General features: G+C 34.6%; 3 protein-coding genes across 4 annotated transcripts; 1 reads left to right on the forward strand and 2 right to left on the reverse strand.

Moving 5' to 3' along the window:
* Positions 1-23: 23 nt before the first annotated feature.
* On the reverse strand, positions 24-1,218 carry LOC114746493 (threonylcarbamoyladenosine tRNA methylthiotransferase-like). Its single transcript, XM_028934713.1, has 3 exons — positions 956-1,218; positions 841-879; positions 24-380 (listed from the first exon to the last, which is right to left on the reverse strand). The coding sequence occupies exons 1-3, from the start codon at positions 1,142-1,144 to the stop codon at positions 285-287; spliced, it is 324 nt and encodes a 107-aa protein (XP_028790546.1). The 5' UTR covers positions 1,145-1,218; the 3' UTR covers positions 24-284.
* Positions 1,219-3,044: 1,826 nt separating this feature from the next.
* On the reverse strand, positions 3,045-11,191 carry LOC114746621 (queuine tRNA-ribosyltransferase accessory subunit 2-like). Of its 2 annotated transcripts, none has more exons than XM_028934853.1 (10): positions 10,995-11,191; positions 9,118-9,292; positions 8,865-9,023; positions 7,884-7,977; positions 6,937-7,007; positions 5,279-5,330; positions 4,875-4,923; positions 4,638-4,772; positions 3,808-3,927; positions 3,045-3,465 (listed from the first exon to the last, which is right to left on the reverse strand). In XM_028934853.1, the coding sequence occupies exons 1-10, from the start codon at positions 11,189-11,191 to the stop codon at positions 3,330-3,332; spliced, it is 1,188 nt and encodes a 395-aa protein (XP_028790686.1). In that variant the 3' UTR covers positions 3,045-3,329. The 2 variants fall into 2 exon arrangements, with proteins under 2 accessions (XP_028790686.1, XP_028790695.1); XM_028934862.1 differs by lacking the exon at positions 10,995-11,191 and adding an exon at positions 9,694-9,758.
* Positions 11,192-14,896: 3,705 nt separating this feature from the next.
* LOC114746522 (F-box/kelch-repeat protein At3g06240-like) lies at positions 14,897-15,550 on the forward strand. The gene has a single exon (XM_028934743.1). It carries the CDS (start codon positions 14,897-14,899, stop codon positions 15,548-15,550), a length of 654 nt encoding a protein of 217 aa, XP_028790576.1.
* Positions 15,551-25,614: the final 10,064 nt, after the last annotated feature.

Below are 25,614 nucleotides of genomic sequence, written 5' to 3' on the forward strand. Positions count from 1 at the left end.
TTTTATTTTCATTAGCATCAGTTGATGGTCCTGAGATGTTGGGCCTCCTTGCATGCTCAAGAATTACACCAAAAAATGGAAGACTATTCAATTCAGAGTTAATAAATTCATTGATTAATCTATCATGTAAAATTCAGAAACTTTGGAATAGAAATATGGGAGGTATCAAACTTAAGCCATGAACTAAAATATGATTTAGTTTCACAATTTACTGCCTCAATATAATGTATGATAAAAAATTACAGGGGGGAAAACACAGAAACAGAGTGAGAAAGCTAAAGGCCTTACGTATTTATCAGCCATAGGTCTGCTTCTTCAGGATTATCGCTCAAGGTATAGCCAAATGCTAAAAGCTGACCAGCCATATATTCACTATCACTCTGTTCATACAGTACATGAAAATTATTGATTGAGACCAATTAAACACAGGGTACAATACTCACCCTCAAAAGTTCATACAACGAAGAAAAAGCTTCTAAAGAAGCATGATCAGTTCCTAAATCAGAGCTGGATGTAACGTAGGAAGATGCGTGGGGGTGCGTGCGAGCATGGGGTTTTAATATGCATGGGACTGGCTATGCACTCTTCACCTTTAATATTAGCTCATAAATACTTTATGGTCTAGCTCAATAAGCCAATAGCTCTATCAAGAAATAAGGATTACGACATTAAAAATTGATAGTACAATAAACTATGAACTTAAAAAGGGCAATCTCCAGAAACCATACCCAACTATCCTCAAGAGCATTGAAAACATTTCAGTAAACCAACACACAATTAGCAGTGAAGTAGCTTAAGGCCTGCTCAAGAAAAGAAAGAATCGTGCAAATTGAGCATTACCTGGTTATGGGAGCATCCGAAGGTCTTTATAAATATGGTCTGCAGCATCAACACAGACAAACTTAGTCAAGAACTTTCAAGAAGGAGGAAGGAGAGAGATTCAATGAGAATGGACCTGAGTGCCGGGGATTTTTGGGGACAACGAGCTAGCAGAAGTGGAGTCATGGATTTGAGAAAGCTTGTGACTTAGATTACCCTTGTTCCTATTCTTCTTTGGGTTCATTCCAACGGAGGTTACGGGCAAGCGAAAACCCGGCGGAGATCCGTCCCCGCTTCCAATTAACAGATCCTCTATGTCTTCCATATCTCACGAAATGCCTACTTTGCTCAAACACCTAGTAAAGCCTATGGAGAAGAAGCAAGGCACAGAAGCTCCAGAAACCCCAGGAACTGCAATATAGTGACGATTTCTTGAGTTTTTTATTCGAAGTAAGTGCATTGAAAATTATTAATCTATCTACATTTTTGCCAACGATATATATTGATGTGCCTATATTAAGAAGGCAGGGGTAGAGCCAAAATTTCTTTTCCTTTTTCAAATTTTTAACGTTTCCACAAAAATTGAAAGACAGAAGTTTAAGGAAAATAGATTTTATTTTTTATAGTAGTATTTAACAAATTTTTATGAAAATACTGAGTGACAAAATTTTAAAAAAATGTGTATATTAGATAAAAAGAAAAAACTTGCTTTTTGTTATAAATATTACTCTCCTTCTCTCCATTCCTTTTTTTCAAGGGACAATTGTGAAGTGGTGCATCTTTTCTTTTACAAGAAACATTTAAAGGTTATTTCAAATTTTATTTGTTGAATTCTCATATTACTTCTATTAAATAATGCTCATTATATTTAATTTTTATACATTCTCTCTTCCACATAAATGAAAATATTTTTGGCAAAAATATTACATTTTTTATATATTTATTATTTTTAACTAATTTTAATTAATTTGGACAATTGCCTCTTATAAAAATGAACCGAAAGAGTACAGTATTAAGTGTAGATATTCATAACCTTTCAAAAGCTATCTGTTGACATTTCACACTAAAAGCCAACCTACAACATGAATGGCTTTTTAGGAATTTTCTATGATTAAATAGATAGATAGACATAATCTCCAAATGTTTTGTATTTTACAATTATGTAGATTTATTTTTTGAAGTAAATAAAAGATTACTCCCTCTTTCTCTTCCGTTCTCTTTTATCTTCTACATATAATATTTTTCTTATTTTCATAACACTTTTCTTATTTTCTACATATAAAATTTTCTTATTTTCATAAAATTGTGAGTTAGTCCAGGGCCCCAGGCCCGACCACAACCAGTGAGGAAAAAAAAATTAAATGAACTTTTAAAATGCATCCATATTTTATATAGTCCTTTAAATTATTTTTTTTAAATAAAAATATTTCAAGACATTATATTTCTAAATCATAATCATAAATAAAATAATGCAATTTTTTGTAGTGGCTGCAGCAAGCCAGCAACAGAAACAATAATAAGATTCATCTTCTAGTTTGCTTCTTTATTGTTGTCTAATACTTGAGGATGCTTAATTGTTCAATTATATTTCAAATGCTTATTTGTATTTTTTATTTTTGCCAACATATTGCAAATGCTAATGGATACACGAAGTGCATTTTAATTAGTAAATAGTCCCACTCATACAATATTTCATATATAACTAACTCTAATTTCCTCCAAATACCCAAAAAACATGGGAAAGAGAAAAAGAACCCTTCACATTTTTATACCATACATATATACACATATATATACATATATATATATATATATATATTATCAGCTTTATACCATACATATAGGAACAAAAGTTCATGGGTAAGTACATGAGCACCTTCATCGTGTGTTCATTGAAATATCTACTTATGTTTTATTCTTAAACATACAATCCAGAAAAATATGCTTGGGGAACTAAATTGCGCAATCACATTATTGACGTGGTTTAATATAAGTGAAATACTTTCTCGAATATCTTATATAAGAGCCAGTTATAATGTTAAATTTAATTATAAATATAAAATCTCAATCCAATTTATTTATCATATTGATCATTTCTATCTGAATGAATTTATTTAACTTATAAATTAATAAATAATCCAATGTTATAAAAGAATACTTTAAAAAAAATCATGTCACATTTGTTATAATTAGCCAATTTATTTGGTTTTTTTAATATACCTAAATTAATTAAATAACTTCTATATTAATTACTTGAGAGGGTACATAATAACAAATTAACAAGCAACTTGTAAGACATAACTAACGTTTTTAACGCCGAAGACAAAAAGGAAAAACGAAGAGAACTAATGTAGCCGCATAACATACAATTTGCTGTTTTGGGTCCAAAAAGATCATCAAATCTACATGCTATAATACAACTCATTTCTTAAGCTCTGTATGATACATGAGATCCTCGTCAGGTTAAGCATAAACCCTAAAAGCAAAATCTTCTGCAAAATTAGGATGCACTAAGCAGGAACAGCTTCCCCTTTCAAATGGTTGCGCCTGCTCTCTATGAATGTCTGCCGAAATTGTTCAAAGCTTCCGTCTTTGATCGTTGCCCTTATCAGACGAAAGAACAGCAAATAGTGGTGTGTATTGTGGCTGCAAAATTCAATATAATAAATTTATCAACGCCATTATAACCAGAAATAGTGCAATACCCCAGAACTAATATGTCAGAGCACAGATTTATGGTAACTCCGTTTGTAACAATATTACTCACCTGGTTCTTGTCATCAGGAATTCAACGTGTTTCATGGCATAACATATCTTTTTGAAGCATTAATTTCTTCCACATAGAATCCCCAACTAACTATATTGAGGGTAATTTTGACATTTTACCAAAAATAACTAATTTTAACTAAGTTCTTTAATCCATGTAAAGTTGTTAATAGTTGCTTACAAATAAGAGTAGAGAGAGTATCTGAGCAAAGATATTCATACATGTCTAGTAGGATTTGTGCCAGCATTTCGTGAACGTTGAGTAGGTGATTGATGTATGCTTTGGTATGGTTCTGGCATGTATAGCAGGTGCAGTTTCCTAGAATGGGAGACATGTCTTTCCTGCATGAAAAGGAAGGGGTAAAAAATTAAAAAGACAGTAGCTATAATTATAGCATTTCCATCACTTAAAATGAGTTCAAAGTTACTACACAAATTTAGTTCAAATGTCATTCCAATGGCTATAATTACGAGTTAATAAAACAAACTAGCTCCATAGTTCAGAAATAACACTATTCTCTTGTAGAACGGAGCTCGTACAAACAAAATACTACCAATAAATATCACGACTGTCAAAATTTAGGTCTTTGGAATCATATTACAAAATGGCAGTGAAATTGATAAAAATGTTATGCGTAGGACTGGATGGTTGAAATTAAAAAAAAAAATTTTAAAAAAAAAAGGCATCATAAGTTGTTTATGACCATAATAAACCTTTTAAGCTTAAAGGAAAGCTTATCAAACTGTCATAAAGCCAGCAACAAGTGAACATTGAACGTTGAACGTTAATATTTTGCATTGGCCTCAGGTTTAGTGCCACTTTACTAACAAGAATAACTCTAGTCTTTGAGCCACTAAAAGACACAAATTCCATTAGGGTTCCCAAAACATCTAGATTTACTAACAAGAATGACCCAATAATATTTTGCATTGACCTCAAGACTAGTGTCACTTTACATTACCTGCTGATTAAAATTTCAAACCCATACCAGTATTAGCATACTAAAACATAAAAAAATAAAATAAAAATGTTGAACAGTTTATCATGTTACCTATAAACAGTAGCTCTTAAATTAATTTTGGTCGAGTCACTTCCTATTTGACTCAACTGCAGATTATAACGATTCCCATCTTTGTCCAGTGGAAAGGTAAGTGCATATCCTCCAAGTGTGAGGGAATATATGTACCTGCAAATTATCTCATCAACCATCCTAATTTCATAATAGAACAAAATACTGTAAAGATCGCGTTGTTGTAGGTAAAAATATAAAGTAGGCTTAGCAACTTACGTTGAGTCAAAAAGATCGATTCCAGCAGCTATTCCTTGCAAGACCTCCTCTGTAAAGTTAAAATTATTTTTACATGAAATAAATTTCTATTCATTCTGGCTGAATAAAGAAAGAACACACTTGTAAGGAATTTCATTTTTTTCTTATAAACATTTTAAAGAACAGATATTAATATATGGATAAGAAAAAGATGAATAAAATGATAGTCATGAATTATTTACTTACTAACCCATTCCTAGGTCAACCATCAGCTGAATTAAAACCATGTCTCCCTCACTCTATATGATCATGCCACTTAAAATGCCAAACCCAGTAGGTGGGTCGTAACACCAACTAAATATGACATTTTGCATAAAAAATTAATGACAATGAACCAAAAGAATTAGCTACATTAAACAAGGTACCTGGAAGTCCAAGCCCACAGACCATGCGTGGCTTATCATCTGGCAAGATATCCTGAGAATAAGTCATCATGTTATCCATGATAGCCAAAGAAAACATCAATTTTCTACCACTATGTTCAAATATAAAACATGCCTGAGTTTCACAAAAAGAAGAAAAAACAAGAAGCAGCAGCTTGTATGCGCATGTGGCTTTGTGTCAAAGAAAATTAATAAGAAAACACCTCTCCAAAGTTTTGTTTGAGGGATTAAAAGACCTTTAATAACTTAAGTGTCTCTAGAGCCAGAGCTCTGGCAACTTGAAAGTAGTCTATATTCATGAGAGCAATGAAAATTTTTGCAAAAAACTGCTCAACAGTTCAGAGAAGATTTTTCAGGTCTGATGGTCAAGTGGGATTCGAGACTTGAGAAGATAATAAGTCCCAACTCCTAAGTAACCTAGTTTGAGAGGGAGTGTTGGAACCTCATAATTATGTGCTCATCATGAGCCCTTTTTTTTCTGATTATCCCCCGGTTTGTTCATCACACGGGGTTTCAGCATTCCAGTAATCTAGTCAACTTAGTTTTTTTTTCCTTCCAATTTCTGCGTATCATGCTACCTATATTATGCGTTTTTTAACTTCTGTTTCTCTTTTAGATATATGATTGGTTGATTGACTTGTAAAGCCACAATCTCCTTTGTATGTACGGCTCCCATGTCAAAATAAAATGAAAAAGAAGAAACTTTTGAATTTCAAATTTAAAAAAATGAAAATGAGACATGTATCAGAATATTGGATACCTAGCAGAGCAATATTCTTTAGGAATATTTTCTCAGAACTTGAACCGCATATGGGAATTTATAATTGTGATGCAACATTTTGAGGAGTCCTGAAAGCATTTCAACAGCCAAACACCCCCCCAAAAAAAAAAAATTGGAACGTAAATGGGCAAAATTTATCTACAGAATGATGAAAAGACACAGATAATATGATAAAAGGAAACCAAGCTTTTTCAAACTCGACATGTCACTAACATTATACCGTGGCATGAGAGGTGCTAACTCAGAAAATATGCGAGTAAATATCACCATAGAATACATCTGCCGATTTATCTCCATAATTAATCAAAATATTCCCATTTGTGCACTTCATTTTTTATGAGATGGGAAGTTAGAAGTGATTTTGAGATTAAAATGGGAGATCAAATCACTCCACAGGTAACAAAGTTTAGATATTTGGAATCAATTGTACAAAAGGATGGTGAACTTGTGGAGATGTGTAATCTAGAAATCAAGGTGGGTGGTTCAAATGGAGAAATGCTACCGAAGTTATTTATGATAAAAAAAAGTACCTAATAAGGTTCTCCCTTTGATCTTTTATATAAGTAACAACTAACCAAATCACGCAGACCAAAATGTTTTTTTATGTAACTAAAGATAAAATTTGTACTGAACACGTACAAGGAAGAATTGGCATGGTATCTATTGAAGAGAAAATGGTAGGAGATTGTTTGAGGTGGTTCGAAAATAGTAGCTCATATCAGCATCAATAATATCCACTCTACAGAGAAGTTAAAATACTTATCTAATGTTATGCTTTAGCTTGGGGCTCCTCCAGGCACCAACTAAATTAATATATATTAGGCTTTAGTTCCCACTTCAGAAACACAAAGCATCTTACCATAATAGCAGTAAGAAGAGGAGGTCGTTCATCAATGCTCTCTCCAAGCCCAAAACCTCCAATCCAATAACCTGCATAAATTATTGCAGTTCCATTATTGAGTTGTCCACAACAATATATGTGGATAATTATTTGAAAACCGAAATGTGTGATTATGACTCAAGAAAATGGCCGCTTCAACTTTAAGATAACCAACAGTCAGTCAGTATGGAAATTGTGGACGTAATATAAGTAATTAAGTACAATGTCACATTTCCAGCTCGTTACCAAGGCTGTATTCAGTTAAGGTTGTGAGACAATAAAAGGAAAAAGGATTACGTGACTAGTGATAAGAGGAAATAAAAGATATTCAGTCATACACTCAGAGAATTTTTTTCTTCCACTCCAGACAGAAACCCATGCAAAAAGATGAAAATATTAGTTGAAAAAGGGGCCAATATTATTATAGGAAAAATGTATTAGTTTACTAAGCTTTTCACTAATCACTATAAGATATTCTTAACCAAGAAAATACAAGTCTCTAAGTAGTAATACTTCATAGCAACATATCAAAGGACCAATGATAACTGATCACTCCGTCTGAGAAACAGTAGAAGACAAGGAAAAAGAAAGATGCATAAATTTATATAGACATGTCAGAGTAAACCAGTTTGTCCCATATCCAAAAGATGAGCTGCATCTACCATAATCTAGGCTAACAAGGGATCACTGGTCTGTAATAATTACTCAGTAGCAAATTTCACCATATTTATATCATTTTTCACTACCAACAAAACTCGAGCTGTAAATAGACATAAATGGTGTGTAATATTTATCCAATAATTACTTAATGGTACGTTCCAAAATCTTTGCATAATTCTTCAGTACGTTTGAAACTCATGTGGTAAATAATAAAATAATATAAAATGTTAACATAGTTCGTTATCTTTTCAGAAAAAAGGAAGAACCTGATACATTTCGCTTGGCTACCTCCATTGCACAATGCTTCCGCTCTTCCAAATATGAACCTCCAACAATGGCACCAAAGGCACATCCGCCTTCCTGGATTTTGAAAGATAAATGCATGTCCATTTTAATTAATTCTATCACATCGATGCCATAGTGCTTACTCACAAAGTGAATATACTATAAACAAACTTATCAATGACCAATGTCAAAACAAAGCTGACAAGACGACATTAGAAAACTCATACTTTAGGCTGCAAGGATGAATGGTAAGCCCTAAGTCAATCAATGAAGCATGCGTTGCAATTCTTTTCTCCCTCCCACTTATGATGAAAAGCGAGAGCAAGAGTATGACTTGTAATTGATATGTCCCACAAATTTATATATCTATCTAGATATAATATAAAACCTCTAACAAACAGCACCATTCACTCAAGAAGCATGTGGGCCTTTATTAAAAATAGGCATGGGAGTTTCAGGCCTTAGAAGGAGTCCAGGTGCTGTGCAACTCTAACACAGAGTACAGACGCTAACTAATTGTTATGTAATTGCTACGTTAGATAGCAATTAGATTTAAATTTAAAATTAATTTATCCTGCTACCTTCAATTTCATATATGATAAGGGTAGGAACAAACTAAATTTATTTTAATTTAAAAAAATCGATGCTTCTGTTCTATACTGAATAACCTAAGATTTCAGAGCTCTAATTACTCTGAATTTTCTTCATCATCCACGGAGCCAAGAGAAAATAACAAACTCGTTGACTTACCAAATGAATAAAAAAGAACAAGCCTAGATTATTAAAAGATCAAGGACATTCAAGTAGTAATGCTAAAATCATAGCAAAACAGATAATATGGAAAAGGAAATCCTTCCAACCATCTTGAACCAAACAACCATAATTAATTCATGAGGAACTTCATTCCATTCTAACAGAAAGACGAATAAAAATATAGCATGTAATCATGCATTTTCCTTTACCAGATTCAATGCAAGGCAGTCATCAAGCCATCTGACAGTTCGGTCTACTGAGGTCTTGTTCCTTTTATCTGATACCCAAGCAGGTACTTCATCAGCCAAAGCAACCCATATGTTTGGCCTCATGTGTGAAATCATTTCCATATAATCTTTGGGTTTAATCTGTCAAAATAAATAACCTTCATTACATTCACCATTATTCAAAACAAAAACAATGAAATAATCAATTTATCCAGCAAGTACATGTTGATTTTACCAAGAGACGACCACAGGGGGTTTCAAAAGATGCCCCAAGTTTGGTACTTCCAATACACTCAGGAAGACAGCTAATAGAATCCCTAACTACAGCTGCAATTCCATATCCATGCAAACTGAGCAATCGATGGAGCCCCCCTATTTTTGATATATTTTTTGTAGGAAGTCCTTCCAAACTGCAGAAGCACATTTGGGATAGGTTACTCAACACAAACCGGTGATATAATATAGCAATCGCTAACATTTCTGTACAGGAATGAATTTCCTGAGCGCCATTTTTTCCTCATTTGCAGTTTGCACTCAAAGATCTGGTGGGTCTAAAACTGATGAGTGACTACTTCATCTTACACAATTGTTCTAAAAAGAAAAGCACACGCAATTAGATCCGAAAGCCAATGTACCTTGTATTATTCTTCTTCTCTAATTTATTTTTCAGTTTAATTTTTCCTTTTGTTTTATTTGAAGAAGAAATTAGACCAGGTATAATTTTCTTGCATTTTTGAAATGGATGAGAATTCAAGATGGCCCTTTCATAGGCATATAAGTCTCTAGGTGAAACGAAGAATACACATTATACCTAATAAATGAAATGATCTGCAGCTGAGACCCAATTCTCACCACGGGGCCCAAAATGCCTCTAGGCTAAGCAACAAAACTCAAGGGGAGAAAAATTCTAATTAGTAATTAGCAAACAGTACTAAATTTCACAAACATGGGTGGAAAAGAGCCTAAAAATGAAGGTTACTACCTAAAGACCAATAAAATTTAGTATACATGGGCTTAGGCTGCATTAATAATACTATTATCACAAACCAAACATGTGATCAGCTAAGTATAAAGTACTATATGTTGGCCAAAAAAACATGTCTTATCCCACTAGGTAGTGTCAGCAATCCGAACTTGTCTACATTAGGAGCTAATCTAAACATAAAACATGTTAGGTTAGTTAAGATAAATTCAAATATTAAGGGACCTCAATGGAAATTCCTATGTAAGAAGTACCCATACATTAAACTTTTGTTGGTAATGGGCCTGCCGTCATCATATGGGCTCTTCCGATGTGTTAACCTAGTTTTCCTATTTAAGAATATAGTGATTATTTCCTAGGATCATATCTGCATTTATTATGTATTATTTCAGTTCATGTATCCCATGATTCTAGGAGGATTTATTACGTATCATTTCAGTTTATGTATCCCATGATTCTAGGAGGATTTTAGGGGATTAGATCTGATTACATCTCTTCTACTCCTCTATATATATGTAATTGCTATCTCATGAATAAAAATTAGAGCTGCTTTCTCTCAAAATCTCTCAACTTTAAAAAATAAAAACAACATCTCTGTTGTGTTCTTATTTATATTGATGTCCTGCACCAAATGCCTCCAGTAAAAATTGGTTACCACAATGTTGCTGCAACCATGATTATTACAACCAAAATGCACTTTCAGTTCTAGAGTTTCTCAACCAACTCCACCTTCACCATAGCATGATAATTGCCCCAAAGTAGCACACGCCAACACCACTATTGTCATAATGCAACCCGTTTGTTGCCTATGGTTACAGACCATGATGAACTCTAGTCACAAAAGCATGATCACGCAATCACCAAAACTACCAAAACTGAAAGCCCCAAATACATTTAGAATAAAATGATGATATCCCAAGTTGAAAACAAGCAACATTACAGTAGTGATTAATTTTTTAATAATAACTACACGGTTAGGTCCCTTTTACACAAGGACCTATTTCTTTACATAACTTCATGTTCATCTTCCATGATGCCAAAGTATATATGTCTATTGAGATAAAGCAGAAGGTACACTTTTAGTTACAAATTTAATGAAAAGAACGAATGAGGTTGGGTGAGGTGCTTACAAGTGGAGTGGAGAAACTTGGAGAAGACGACAATCAGGAGAAGGGAGGGAAGAGAGAAGGTCTGGGGAGATGAAGTGAGGGAGGCCTTTACGAGTAGATAGGAGAAGAGCAGGCGTCTCTATAGGACTCGCACAGCCTCCGATCTCCAGTACTCCGACGCGCGCGCCGCCGCTCCAAGCCTTCACGTTAAACTTCATTTTCCCTCTCTCGAGACTCGGAGAGGCCCGTTTGGTACGATGAAACGTCTTTTTTTTTTTTTTTGCCTGACGATGAAATGGCTTTTGAAGGAACTGGATTATATGAATAGAAATAGGTTGGAGTTGGACAGTTAAATAGTGTAAATTTATTTTTGAAAATTTTCACTTAATATTGCCTCCTACCATTAAAAAATTATATTAACCGTTAAAATAATAATGTTGACTGTTAATATTTTTAAGGGTTAAGGTGCATCCAGCACCCCCAAGTATTTTGTCAGGTGCATCCAGTAGCCTAAAGTAATTTATGGTGCAATTTTGGCCCCAAAATAATTAAAATAGTGCACCGGTATCCCATGCTAACAGATCCGTTACTTTGACCGTTAAATTGATGAGTCAGCACAAGTTTGATCAAAATAATCTGACGTGGCATGTCTAATAAGCAAGTGATGTGGAATTTTTTCAAGGTTAAGGTGCATCCAGCATCCTCAAGTATTTTTCCAGGTGCACCCAGTAGCCTAAAGTAATTTATGGTGCAATTTTGTCCTCAAAATAATTAAAATGGTGCACCGGTATCCTATGCTAACAGATCTGTTACTTTGACTGTGAAATTTATGAGTCAGCACAAGTTTGACCAAAATAATTTGACCTGGTATGTCTAATAAGCAGGTGATGTGAAATTTTTTTCATCTGCCACTGCTTTGTTTTCTCTGTTCAGTAAATGCTCTCTTCGGCTTTTGGAATTTTTTTCAGAGTAAGAAATTTTTTCAGAGATACTCCTCTGGTCCTATTTATAGGGTAGAGAGAGAAGATATTTTTTGGTCTTATTTATAAGGCACTGAGAGAAATTTTTTATGTAAATGTACAAATTTACTCCTCATTTATTATTGTATTGACTTTGTTTATATAAGGTATAATGTATATTAAATAGGGATAAAGTTGAAAAGTTATTAAAATTTAAATGAGAGTTAATGAAATTTAAGCTTTTCCTTGGTCTATGTAAAACATGCTGGAAGTGCCTTATAAATAGGACCAGAGGAGTAATATTCAGACAAAAGAATAGAATTAACAAGAAAAGCCATGTCACCTGCTTATTAGACATGCTAGGTCAGATTATTTTGGTCAAACTTGTGCTGACTCATCAATTTCACGGTCAAAGTAACAGGTCTGTTAGCATAGGATATCGGTGCATCATTTTAATTACTTTGAGGGCAAAATTGTACCATAAATTACTTTAGGTCACTGGGTGCACCTGGAAAAATACTTGGGAGTGCATGCACCTTAACCCCGAAAAAATTCCACGTCACCTGCTTATTAGACATGCCACGTCAGATTATTTTGGTCAAACTTATGCTGACTCATCAATTTAACGGTTAAAGTAACAAATCTGTTAGCATGGGATACCGGTACACCATTTTAATTATTTTGATGGCAAAATTGCACCATAAATTACTTTAGGCCACTGGGTGCACCTAACAAAATACTTAGGGGTGCTGGGTGCATCTTAACCCTATTTTTAACTATAAGAAACAATATTATTACGATTTTAAACTTTTAGGAAAAATTAGCTCCAAAAAAGCTTTTGGATACCCAATACTCATGAATAAAAACTTTTGAAACAAATTTACACCTTAATCCTTTATTAATAGAATGTTTAAAGGTTTGTTTGGTATGAAGAGGAAAATTTTTATGAGCTCATTTTAAAAAAAATTAGAAAAGTGGTGTTAAAATTTTCTAATTAATTTTTCTTACTCTTTTATCTTATACTCCTCTAGTCTTTAATATAAAACCTAATTATTGAGTTAACTTTGGTCTTAAATATAAGACATATTTCTTATATTTATCAATTTTTTCTAAATTATCCCTATGGATACTCTATCAATCATAATCAACTAGAAGAAAGAAAGAGGATATTTAGAAATATGATCATAGTGTTTGAGGAAAGCATATCATATTTTTTATAACTAACTAACTTATTTAACTTCTTTAATCTAATCAAATTAGTTAAATAGGTCTTATATTAAGAATTGGAGAAGTATTTTTTTAACAAAATTTTATAATTCTATTTCTTTAATTTTTTAAAATGAGCTCATTAAAAAAAATTTTCCTCTCTATTTCTTTCATACCAAACAGTCCCTAAAAAGTTAAATGTTGATGCGTAAAATAATCCAGATAATAGCATTTTATTGGTGCACTAGACCTAAGGCACTTGACCTAAGTTTTCTCTCGAGAAAAAAAACCTAATTTTTAATTTTATCATCCTCCTTAATGAGAGTGTTAGATCGCAAGTTTAGTTGAAGAAGCGTGCGCCGTGCGGGGCTTTGTTAAAAGGAGGCGATTTCAACTAATAAGAATTGATTTAACAGAAATAGCTAGTCACTTGCAATGAATTAAACTAACGTTTAAAATCTTATAAGTAGAAATAATTATATTTAGTGCCCGACATTTATAGAGCACGCACTTTGCCTAATTGTTATATGTTAATTAGCATTTAGATTTGAATTTAAAAGGGAGAATTCAACAAACCCTTACTAAACAATTAATATCAATTACCTCTAAAAAAATTTTAAAATTTTACTATGTCCTTAAGGACTTAAATTTTATGGGTGAATAAACAAAAATATCATTACTTTATTTTAGACTCGTAAATTTCCTTATATTTTTTAACAAATCACTGAATTTTAGCTGTGAATCACATAATTTGACTTGTTCATTTGCACCAATCAAAATTACATTTAGAGAGTATTTGGGTAGAAACAAAACTATTACTTTAAAAGTGCTTTTATAATATATGAAGTAATTATGTGAAGAAATTTTGTCTTGATTTGTATAAAGGTATTTTTGAGAAGTGCTTTTGGGGTTACTCGAACACCTCTTTAGAGTTTGTGAATTCTCTTATATTTCTTATAAATCATCAAAATTTGGGTTTCAAATTGCTAAATTTTAGTTGTGAATTGCAAATTGAATTGTTCATTTGCACCAAAACACCCAGGGTTGTGAATACCTTTTTTTTTTTTTTAAATCACCGAATTTGAATTGTGAATTGCCAAATCAGAATTATTCATTTACTTATAAAATTGACAACAATTGGTAATTGAAATTTAGTGATTTACAAAAAAAATTTTTAAAAATAAACTAAAGGTATTTTTATCTTTTGACCCTTAAAATTTTGATTCTTAGAGGTGCAACGAAATTTCAAAAATTTTTTTAAGGATGACTGATATTAATTATTTACAGTAAGGTTCAATGAAAGTTTTCCAATTTAAAGTTATCTTCTTGTCTCCAATTTCGTTTATGATGAGAATAGGAACAAACTAAACTTATTTTCATTTTTTTGAAAAAATTAATTAATGGTTCCATTCCACATGGCAAACCGCCTTGCCACTGATATAACTGCTAGCGCCTCACCCCGCCGTGACTCGTGAGACTCCTTTAGACCAGTCGGCAGTCGAGCACCGTGGAGCACGCAATGATGGAGAAAGACACACCACATCTTCCCCAAGAAATTATCACAAATATTCTTCTGCGACTCCCGGTAAAATCCCTGATCCGATTTCAATGTGCGTGTAAAGATTGGGAGGAAAGTTTAAAACCCCATCTTTCATTGCTCAACACCTCCACCATTCCACTCAGCAAAACCCTTTACTCGCTGTCGATTATAATATCTCTAAAAGAAATCATTGGCACTTGTGTTTGTTTAATCGTGAGATGCAAGTTCTTGAATTTGAGAGCCCAAATGTCAGTGATTCCTTAATGGCTTACGGGACTGGGCTTTATTCCAGTAATGGCTTGCTTTGCGTCGAACTCTTTGGTGAATCTCAACGCTCCCTCTGGTTGTGGAATCCAGCCATTAGAAAGGTCCATCGAGTGCCAAAATCTCTGAACAAGTATGAGGGTGAGTCCTTTTCTGTAGGATTTGGGTTCAGCTCAATCGTCAATGATTACAAGATAGTGAAACTTTTCATGTCTGATTTTTTGGTTGCTCGAGTGGAAGTGTATGCATTAAGGACAGGGTTATGGACAAATGTTGAACCCGGGAACTTAGAGGGTGTCTGTGTTAGCCATCCTAGCGCTTTCAATTGTAATGGAGCTATCTTTTGGGTTGGGATGAAGGAAGGTGTGGAGGAGGGCAGAAAAATAGTTTCATTTGACATAGCAATGGAACTGTTCACATTGATACCGTTTCCTACTATGACTTCTGCCTCTCAATCATGTTTCCATAGCCTTACTATGTATCAGAACAAACTTGCTCTCCTTTCTCCTACTGTGATTAAAAATTCTGAATCATATTTGATTGATTTATGGGTGCTGGAGGAGTGTACAGATCCATGCAGGGAGAGATGGAATTGGACTAAAATGTAGACTAGCAGACCCAATCCATTCACGTTTAGTATTGTTCCTGAGATTATTTGGAGAAATGAAATTGTTTGCAGCGTCTTTGAAGTTGAATACCCATTTGGAGGTGAACCGGTGAATCATGAAGGAAAAGTTGTTTTGTTCAATCTCACCACTGATGAATTCAACATGCTTTCTATCCCAAAATGGAGATATTATGCTCTGATTTTTGATTATTTGGAAAGCCTTGTACTGCTCGACAACATCCATATTTGAAGAATGCTAATATTTAATACCAAATGCTTTTTGCCTTGTTTGACCTTTTTATAATGTTATTTGAGATTTTCAAGCTTATCAATTATTTGAGATTTTAATTTAGCCAATATGCGAATGATTTCAAATATATTGGAGTGCGTTGACCCAGTTTACAGTAAGTATCTACTCTATTTAAGCAAACTTTTAGTGGAAATGAATCTACACATATTAACCCCTATTGAGTTCGTTGTTGGTATACGTATGTGTAGATTTTTTCAGTTCCTTCGAGTCATCTTTGTATCAAAGACAAAATCTCCAATATTAATAAATCTAATGCGACAAGGCATGAATGGAAGGCCGGCAGCTGAATTCTGGGATTTACCTGATTGGAGTCGTCTAAGGAAAATGATGAGGTATGTGGCATCTCTTGGGACGACATAATGTTGATTCCAAATTTTGGGTCTTGAAAAGAAGATGAAGGAAGAGGTAGTAGCTCTAGTTGATCTAAGATTCAAATCTTTGTTAATAGAGATTATCACATTTAATATCTGATATTTACATAGCATAAAGGTTGGCTAATTGTTATACGTTAGGAAGCATTTACATTTAAATTGAAAAGGAGAATTCAATAAACTCCACGCCAGACAATTATTATCACTCAATCCAAAAAAAAAAAAAAAATCTAACATTTCAATACGCTTCTAAGAACTAAAAATTTATGAATAGAAAGACAAAAATACTGTTGTCTTATTTTGAAGTTGTGGATTTTCTTGTATTTCTTACTAATTACCCAATTTTTCTTATAAATCTCTAAAATTTGGTTGTAAATTTCTAAATTTGAATTTGAATTGTTTGCTCTTATATTTCTTATAAATCACTGAGTTTGGGTTACAAATTCTATACTTTACATTGTGAATTGTGAAATTTGAGCTATTTATTCATACCAAAATAATTATGTTGGGGGTTGTGAATATTCTTTTTTTTTTAGTAAATTGCCGAATTTGAGGTTTAAATCACGGAACTTAGATTGTTAATCGTAGAATTTGAATTGTCCATTCACCTATAAAATGTATAATGATTGACAACTCAAATTTAGTGATTAACAACCAAAATTCCGCCATTAAAGAGGATTTTTTTAAAAAAATATAGAGTAGTGGTGTTTTTATTCTTTTACCCACGAAATTTTGATCGTTGGGATACAGCGAAATTTCATAATTGTTTGGGTTCATAGATGAAATTTTTTGACCTGACAGATATTAATTATCCTCGGTGGGGACCAGGTTAAATGAAATTTTTTTTTTAAAAAAAAAAATCAATGCTGTCAGTCTGCATTGAATAAAACGCAGCTTTAGCACCTGCGTATATATACCTACTAATCCCTCACCCCGTCGTCACTCGTGGGATTCCTTCAGTCGGCAGTCGAGCACCGTGGAGCACGCATTGATGGAGAACTGCACACCACATCTTCCCCAAGAAATTATCACAAATATTCTTCAGCGGCTCCTGGTAAAATCCCTATTCCGATTTCAATGCGTGTGTAAAGATTGGAAGAATCTGTTCAAAACCCCATCTTTCATTGCTCGACAAATCCACCATTCCACTCAGCAAAACCCTTTACTTGCTGTCGATTATAATATCTCTAAAAGAAATCATTGACACTTGTGTTTGTTCAATTGTGAGATGCAAGTGTAAGACAGATTCAAAATAACATATATAAAATATATTCAATCCAGATAATACAAAATGAATCCTCTTATAAGACTTTAAGATTAGAGTTACTTCTCGCCATAGCTATTACTTAATTAATCTGAGAGCTACAAGATAGATTAAAGCCAGAAGAAAATTGATTTAGGTCTTTTCTGACTGACAGATAGGCATAGTGATGGCAACCGAGTTCATCCGTCACCAGTCAGGGAACCTTAGGGAGTAGATAGGATTTTCTGTTTCTAAATGTATCGCTCTATCAACTTTTAGCCATCAAAATACGATAATTTATTTTCTCACCATTAGAGAAATATAATATTGACTGAAAGTAATAATAACCCCACTGGGCTTGGGCCTTATCTGACCACGAGCCACTCTCAGGACATTTTATTAATTCCTAATTAAATAGCTAAATAATTAATGATAATAATAACATATCTCACATTCTCCCACTTGGCCCGTGTACTGTATGTCAATTGTCTTATCTCAGATAAGTTAAGGCTATACTGCAAGAATCATGGCGACAAGCCCCCTTAAGTTGGGTATTGCCTTCCATGCATTACAAGCAACACCCTTACTTAATGGTTATACCTTTATGAATAAACTCAATGTTTATTCGGTTCCTGCCTCATGCTTATCAATCTCAAAACACAAATGTATATACAATTACAATTAGAGATGACAAACCATAAACTAATTTCATTGATCATACCTCAGCTAATCAAATAAAGGACGAAGTCCCATGTGAGGCACATGCAACACAAATTCGTTCGGTTTCAATCCTTTAGTCAAAAGATTTGCTAGGATACTCTTTGTATTGATATGTTCAACCGAAACTTGGCCATGCATAACTCTTTCTCTCAAGCAAAGGAACTTCAGTTTGACGAATTTACTTCGACTCTTATTTCTTTTGTTGTTGGATATAGCCACGGCAGCTATGTTATCATAGTACATTCTAATCGACCGAGAGACTGATTCCACAATCTTAAGCCCCACAATGAAATTCTTGATCCAGATTGCTTGTGAGCTTGCCTTAAAACATGCAATGTATTTAGCATCACCAGTAGAAGGAGTAGTTAGTGTTTGTTTTACACTTTTCCATGAAATAGCTCCTTCTGCTAGTAAGAAGATGTAACTAGTTGTGGACTTGTATGTGTCCATGCATCCTCCTAGATCAGAGTCTGAGTAACTAATCACTTCTAGATTCTTTGTCCTCTTATATGTAAGCATATAGTGTTTAGTACCTTGCAGATAACTAAACACTTTCTTTGCAGCCATCCAATGTGCCTCACCATGATTACTTTGGTACTTTCCCAGTGTGCCCACAGCAAAAGCCATATCAGGCCTAGTGTAGACCTGTGCATACATTAAGCTTCCTACTACTGAGGCATATGGGACCTTTTCCATTTCTCTTTTTTTAAGCTCGGTCTTGGAATATTGATCTATACTGAACTTATCCCCTTTTTCTAGAGGAGTCATGTTAGTAGAACAGTTCTTCATCCTGAATCGTTCAAGAACTTTGTTTATATAGTTCTTGAGATAGGCCTAGAAGGCCTTGAGTCCTATCCCTATGGATCTTAATGCCAATGACATAAGATGTCTTACCCATATCCTTCATATTAAAGTTCTTAAACAAGAATTGTTTTACCTCGTGCAATAGTCTCAGATCAATATGTCATCGACATATAAAATCAGAAATATGATTTTGGTTCCACTAGCCTTATGGTATATACACTCATCCATGATGTTCTCATCGAAACCAAATGATGTGATCACTTCTTGGAACTTTAAATACCATTGTCGTGAAGCTTGCTTTAGACCATAGATCGATTTTTTTAACTTGCACACCATATATTCTTTGTCTTTTGCAACAAATCCCTCAGGTTGCTTCATGTAGACCTCTTCCTCAAGATCACCATTGAGAAAGGCAGTCTTAACATCCAAATGCTGTAACTCCAAGTCAAAATGTGCAACCAATGCCATGATGATGCAGAAAGATCTTTTTTTGATACAGGAGAAAGGTTTCTCTGTAATTGATTCCTTCCACTTGTGTGAAACCCTTAGCAACCAACCTTGCTTTGTAACGATCAATATTACCTTGTGAGTCTCTTTTTGTTTTATAAACCCACTTACGCTTTAGACCCACTAGGTAACTTTACAAGCTCCAATACATAGTTGTTTGCTATTGAGTTCATTTCTTCAACCATGGCATCATGCCACAATTTGTAATTTCACTTTTCACAGCCTGAGTAAATGTCTAAGGATCATTTTCAATTGTATCATCATAGTCAATTTCAGCAGAATACACAACATAGTCACTAGGTAATACTGGTCTTCTTTCTCTAGTTGACCTTCTTAATTCAACTTCTTGAGTTGGTTTAGATTGCTCATTAGGAACATTCCCTGTCACATTCTATGGTGGTTTAGATTATGTGACAGGTTGATCAGCTTGCATATGTTCCTGATGTCCAGTATTGTCAACTTGTGTTATGGGATCTACACTATCACTACAAAAAAATATGTCAATTGTAGCGGTTAGAGTGATACATTTCTAGCGGTTTTAACCGTAACAAATCAAATTTGTAGCGGTTCAGGAAACCGCTAGAAAAACAGGTGCAAGAAAAAATTTCTAGCGGTTATTTCAACCGCTACACATCATGGTCAAAACGATAGAAACTTTCTAGCGGTTTCTAACCGCTAGAAAATATCTGAAGGAGAAACATTACTAGCGGTTATAAAACCGCTAGAAAATGGTCCCGGAAAAAATTTTCTAGCGGTTTTATAACCGCTAGAAACCTGCTAAACCAAATCTATTTTGCCGGGAATTAAATAATTTCAGTAGCGCGCGGAAATTTCTAGCGGTTCTATAAACCGCTAGAAATGTTTTGGAAAATAAATTTTCCCGCCAATTGAATTTTAGGAATGGCGGCAAAAAATTTTCTAGCGGTTTGAACCGCTAGAAATTTTGGCGCAAAATTTAAATTTGACGAAATATTTCTAGCGGTTCGAACCGCTAGAAATGTTTACCGTGCCAGAAAAAAAAATTTATGGTTTTTCATATTATAATTTTAAAAACCATTAAATAAATTATGTTGAAGAATTTTTGTTAATTTGTATAATTAGTTATATGTTACATTTATATATTTAAATTTTGTAATAAAAATATGTAATTAAATTATGAATGTGTCAAAAGAAGTGAATTTAATTTAATAAGATAATTTAATTGAATATTTAATAAGATAGTTGAATTGAAGATGATATATTTTGTAATATTGAACCTATAGTGTTAGGTTGATGAGTATTTGAATCAGTTGAGGAGGGCATGACAAGTGTGGAGAAGAAAAATCTGAAAGGAAAGGAGAAATAAATATGTTAGTAAATTTTAAATAAAAACAAATAAAAGATACAATGAATTATAAAAAAAATTCACTTACCATACAGTAAAGAGAAAAAAACCACCATATGAGATAGTAAGAAAAAAAGAGAGAATTATGAAGAAAATAGGAGAGGAAAGAAAAGAGATGGAGTAAATGAATGTAGAGAAGATATGGTATTTATAGAGATCAGCGACACATTTGTAGCGGTGTTTTTGTAGCGTTTTATTGCATTTTGTAGCTGTTATTCATTTTCTAGCGTATATATAAGCGCTAGTATTTTGTAGCGGTTATATTTGTAGCGGTTATTAACCGCTACAAATTTAGTTTTTTATTTTTTAATTTATATGTATGTATTTGTAGCGGTTAAAACCGCTACAAATTACAATTTTCTAAAATAAATTTGTAGCGGTTAATAACCGCTACAAATTACAATTTCGTAAAATAAATTTGTAGCGGTTATGTAACCGCTACAAATTAAATTTTTTATTTTTAAAAAAACTGTACGAATTTTAATTTATACATATGTATTTATGGACGGAAAATTTTTTAAATAATTTATTTTGGATGCTGCTATTCTCCATCATCATCCGGCCTGAAAGGACACATTTTAAAAAAATTTGTTAAATTTATAATGTATTTGGAAAAAATTAGTAATTAGTAGTTAATTATTTAAATAATTTAAGAAAAGACGTGTACCTGATAATTGGCAAATTATCATCTCCTTGAGGAAAGAAGTCTTCAAAATTCGAGGGTTGGAAGGGTTCACTGTCGTAAATAATGTCACCATCACCCATATCATAAAGATCCCGTGGCTTGAGGTGAACGACCATATTCCAGTCTTTATGTTTCTCGTCCTCGACATAGTAAATTTGGTGTGCCTCAGAAGCAAGGATATATGGCTCATCATCTTCAGATGCCCCCGTATGAATAAGTCTAGAGAAATTAACTGAGGTGATGCCCAAATGGTCAGTAGCGAGTCCCCGTGAAGTTGTCGTATTTGCCCAGGAGCACTTGAACAGTGTCACGGTGAAAAGCTGGTAACTCAACTCAATAATGTCAATTAGCTTTCCATAGTAAGTGACGCCTCCAAAGCGCATATCGCCATCACTACTGCTAGCATAACATCTCGTTCCGAATGTCCCGCAAACTCCAGAGTTTTGTGTGAGCAATCCCTGATCACGTCCAACCGTACAGAACTTGAAGCCGTTGACATTGTACGCGGTAAACCTTCGTGCATGGTCTAACGGACCGAGAGAAAGAGCTTTGAATTCATCTGTGTATGGGCTGTTGTCATTACGTATTCGACGTGTAAACCAACTGGGAAACTCTTTGTGGACTCTTTTATCAATGTCAGCAGAACGCGCACGGCCCCGTAGCTGACGCCTGAGATAACTCCTAAACTCACTATAGTAAAGTGTAATTTGTTAGAAGAGTCAGTAAGAAACAAATATAAAGTGTAAAAGCTAGTGAGCTTATATGATATATATACTTACTGCATGAAGGGTTCAACTTGGCTGCAATTTATCAAAACGTGTCTGTGTGCCTGGAGTTTCTCTGTAGTGAGTCTGAAGAATTCATATCCTCCAACTGGTTTCCCAACAGGAGGAAATAAAGTTGACGTGGAAGGACCAGGAGGAGAATCATCTACGCGACGCGGGCGGTTAAAAGATGTCTCCATGTCATCAAAGTACCTCGAACAGAAAGTTAGGACCTCATCTCCGGAATAACCTTCTGCTATTGACCCCTCAGGCCATGCCTTATTCCTAACATATGATTTTAATTTTCCCAAGTACCTGTAAGTTAAAATTGCATTAATAATTACGAGTAAATGAAAGAACAATGTGAAATTTAAAGAGGCGGGAATAAAAGATAATCTAGTACCTCTCTATAGGGTACATCCATCGATAGTGAACTGGGCCAGCAACCTTTGCTTCTCGAACAAGGTGGACAGTCAAGTGAACCATAACAGTAAAGAATGATGGAGGAAATATCATCTCCAAGTGACAAAGTGTAAGAATAATTTTATTTTGCAGCTGATCAAGCTCTTCCGCTACCAAGACCTTCGCACACAACTTCTTGAAAAATGAACATAATTCTACCAAAACCACCGATACATCAGAAGGAAGTGTGTTTTTCAAGGCCAATGGAAGTAACTGTTGCATAAGAACATGAGAGTCATGACTTTTCAACCCAGTAACCTTTCGAGCCTGCAGATCGATACACCTTGAGATGTTGCTAGAATATCCATCTGGTACTTTTATGTTCTTCAACGTCGAGAGGAAGATATCCTTGTTCTGCTTTGTCAAGGTGAATTTAGCTGGCTGAAACTTGTCGTTTTCATCAGGCCAAGCCTCTTCACGAATTCCCCAGGCCCGTAAATCTTTTCTAGCTGCGAGATGGTCTTTGGACTTTCCAGCTTCATTGAGCAACGTATATAGCACATTATCGCACACATTTTTTTCAATGTGCATAACATCCAAACTGTGTCGTAGCAAATTAGATTCCCAATAAGGAAGAGTGAAAAATATGCTTCTCTTCCGCCATTGCATAGGTTGCGTATCAGATGTCCCACGAGATCGTCGTCCCAATCGTTCGGGATCCACACTCTTACCAAACTCGACATGAACATCTTCTAACTGCCGCAAAATATCCATACCAGACAAAGTAACAGGAGGATCTCTCTTCTCCTGTTTCCCATCAAAGCGAATCCGTTGCAATCTAAGTCTGTGCTTGGAATCAAGGAACCGTCGATGTCCTATGAAGCACCACTTGCGACTGTGTGGAAGGCGACATGGCACAGAATCAAAATTGCACTCAGGACAGGCCAACCCAGTATGCACATTCCAGCCAGACAAAGTTCCCAAACCGGGAAAATCACTTATTGTCCACATCAAGGCTGCACGGAGATTGAATAGTTGCTTGTCATGTGAGTCATATGCCTCAACACCATTCGTCCATAGGTCGATCAATTCGTGTATCAACGGTTGCAGGTATACGTCAATATCATTTCCTGGTGCTTTCTTGCCAGGAATGATCATGGAAAGCAAAAAGGAGCTCTGCTTCATGCACATCCAAGGTGGTAGATTGTATGGAATTAACACCACCGGCCAGATACTGTAACTTGTGCTCATGTTTCCGAAGGGATTAAAACCATCGGTTGCCAATGCAAGACGTACATTTCTAGGATCATTGGCAAAGTCTGGAAATTTCGCATCAAACGCTTTCCACGCCTCCGAGTCTCGTGGGTGCCTTAACCTACCATCTAGATTTTCCTCAGTCGCGTGCCACCTCATGTGCTGAGCCATTTTTGATGACATATACATTCTTTGCAACCGTGGTTTCAAAGGAAAGTATCTAAGAAAATAATATATTAAAAATTTAAAATACCGAATATTTAAATACTAAATATTGACTCAATTTAAAAAAATTGATGACATAATCAATTGTTTTAAGAATTTCAAATATCGAATATTTTAGAGACGGAACAAGTAACACGCTGTAATAATTTGTACCTGAGAATTTTGGCCGGTTTCTTCTTTTGCTTCTTGCCCTTCCGTACCGACTTATAGCGTGACGTCTTGCATCTCGTACAAATCTCTTTGTTGGCATCATCTCCCCAGTATAGCATACAGTCGTTTGGGCATGCATCTATCTTCTTATAGTTCAAGCCAAGCTTGTTAATAATCTTTTTTGCTTCGTAAAAAGATGGAGGGAATTCAGCTTGGGGGAAAGCATCTCCCAGTAATTCCAGCAACATAGACATCGCCTTGTCAGTCATACCGCACAAGCATTTGATGTGATACAGCCTCACCAAGAATGACAACTTCGAATACTTTGTACACCCAGAATAAAGAGGCTTGTCAGCTTCGGTCATGAGGTCAAAAAATTCCCGAGCAGTTTCGTTTCTTAGAAACTCCGGTTGAGGTCCCTCTACTTCATCTTCGTTGGGATTCGAGCTTTCGTGAACACCAAAAGCATCACGCACAGCATCATTCACGGCATCGGCTTCATCCACTCGAACTCCCATCCGTGAAACTACTGGAACTGACTCAGCACCCATATCTAGCCGTTCCCCATGTAGTTGCCAAAATACGTACTCTCGCGGAAAAGGCTTAAAGATTAAATGTTCCCTAACAATATCTTTGGGATGCCACTTTTTGAAATTACATTTAGGACAGGGACACTGAATCTTACCATTTACGGCAGCATTGGCGAAAGCAAAATCCAAGAAATAGTTTAGACCAGCCAAGTATTGCGGAGTCGACCGGTGCAAGTTGATCCACGACCTATCCATCACTAATAATGCTCAAATTTCGTGAAAATATGACACAGAGCTCAAAGAGAAGTTAAAATGGAATTCAGTTGGAGTGCTTCAGCTTATAAAGGAGGCTGGTGGAACGGTCATTTTTTTGTAGCGGTTACAAAACCGCTACAAATTTGTAGCGGTTTTAACGGAAATTTTCATTTTCCAGCGGTTATTAACCGCTAGAAATTCTAAATATCGGTTACAAACCGATAGAAATTTCTAGCGGTTTAACGGGAATTTTGTCTCCATCGGTTTTGAATTTTCTAGCGGTTATAAAACCGCTAGAAAAATAGGTAAAATTTGGCAATTTTCTAGCGGTTCTTGTAAACCGCTAGAAAATGTTTTTCTAGCGGTTTACAAGAACCGCTAGAAAATTACTATTTTTCTAGCGGTTTATAAAACCGCTAGAAAGTTTCACGATGGTTAAAATTCAGTTGAATTTTCTAACG

The sequence above is a fragment of the Neltuma alba genome, unplaced genomic scaffold, assembly GCF_004799145.2.
Source record: "Neltuma alba isolate B1F8T4 unplaced genomic scaffold, ASM479914v2 tig00000834_pilon, whole genome shotgun sequence".
Taxonomy (NCBI): Eukaryota; Viridiplantae; Streptophyta; class Magnoliopsida; order Fabales; family Fabaceae; genus Neltuma; species Neltuma alba.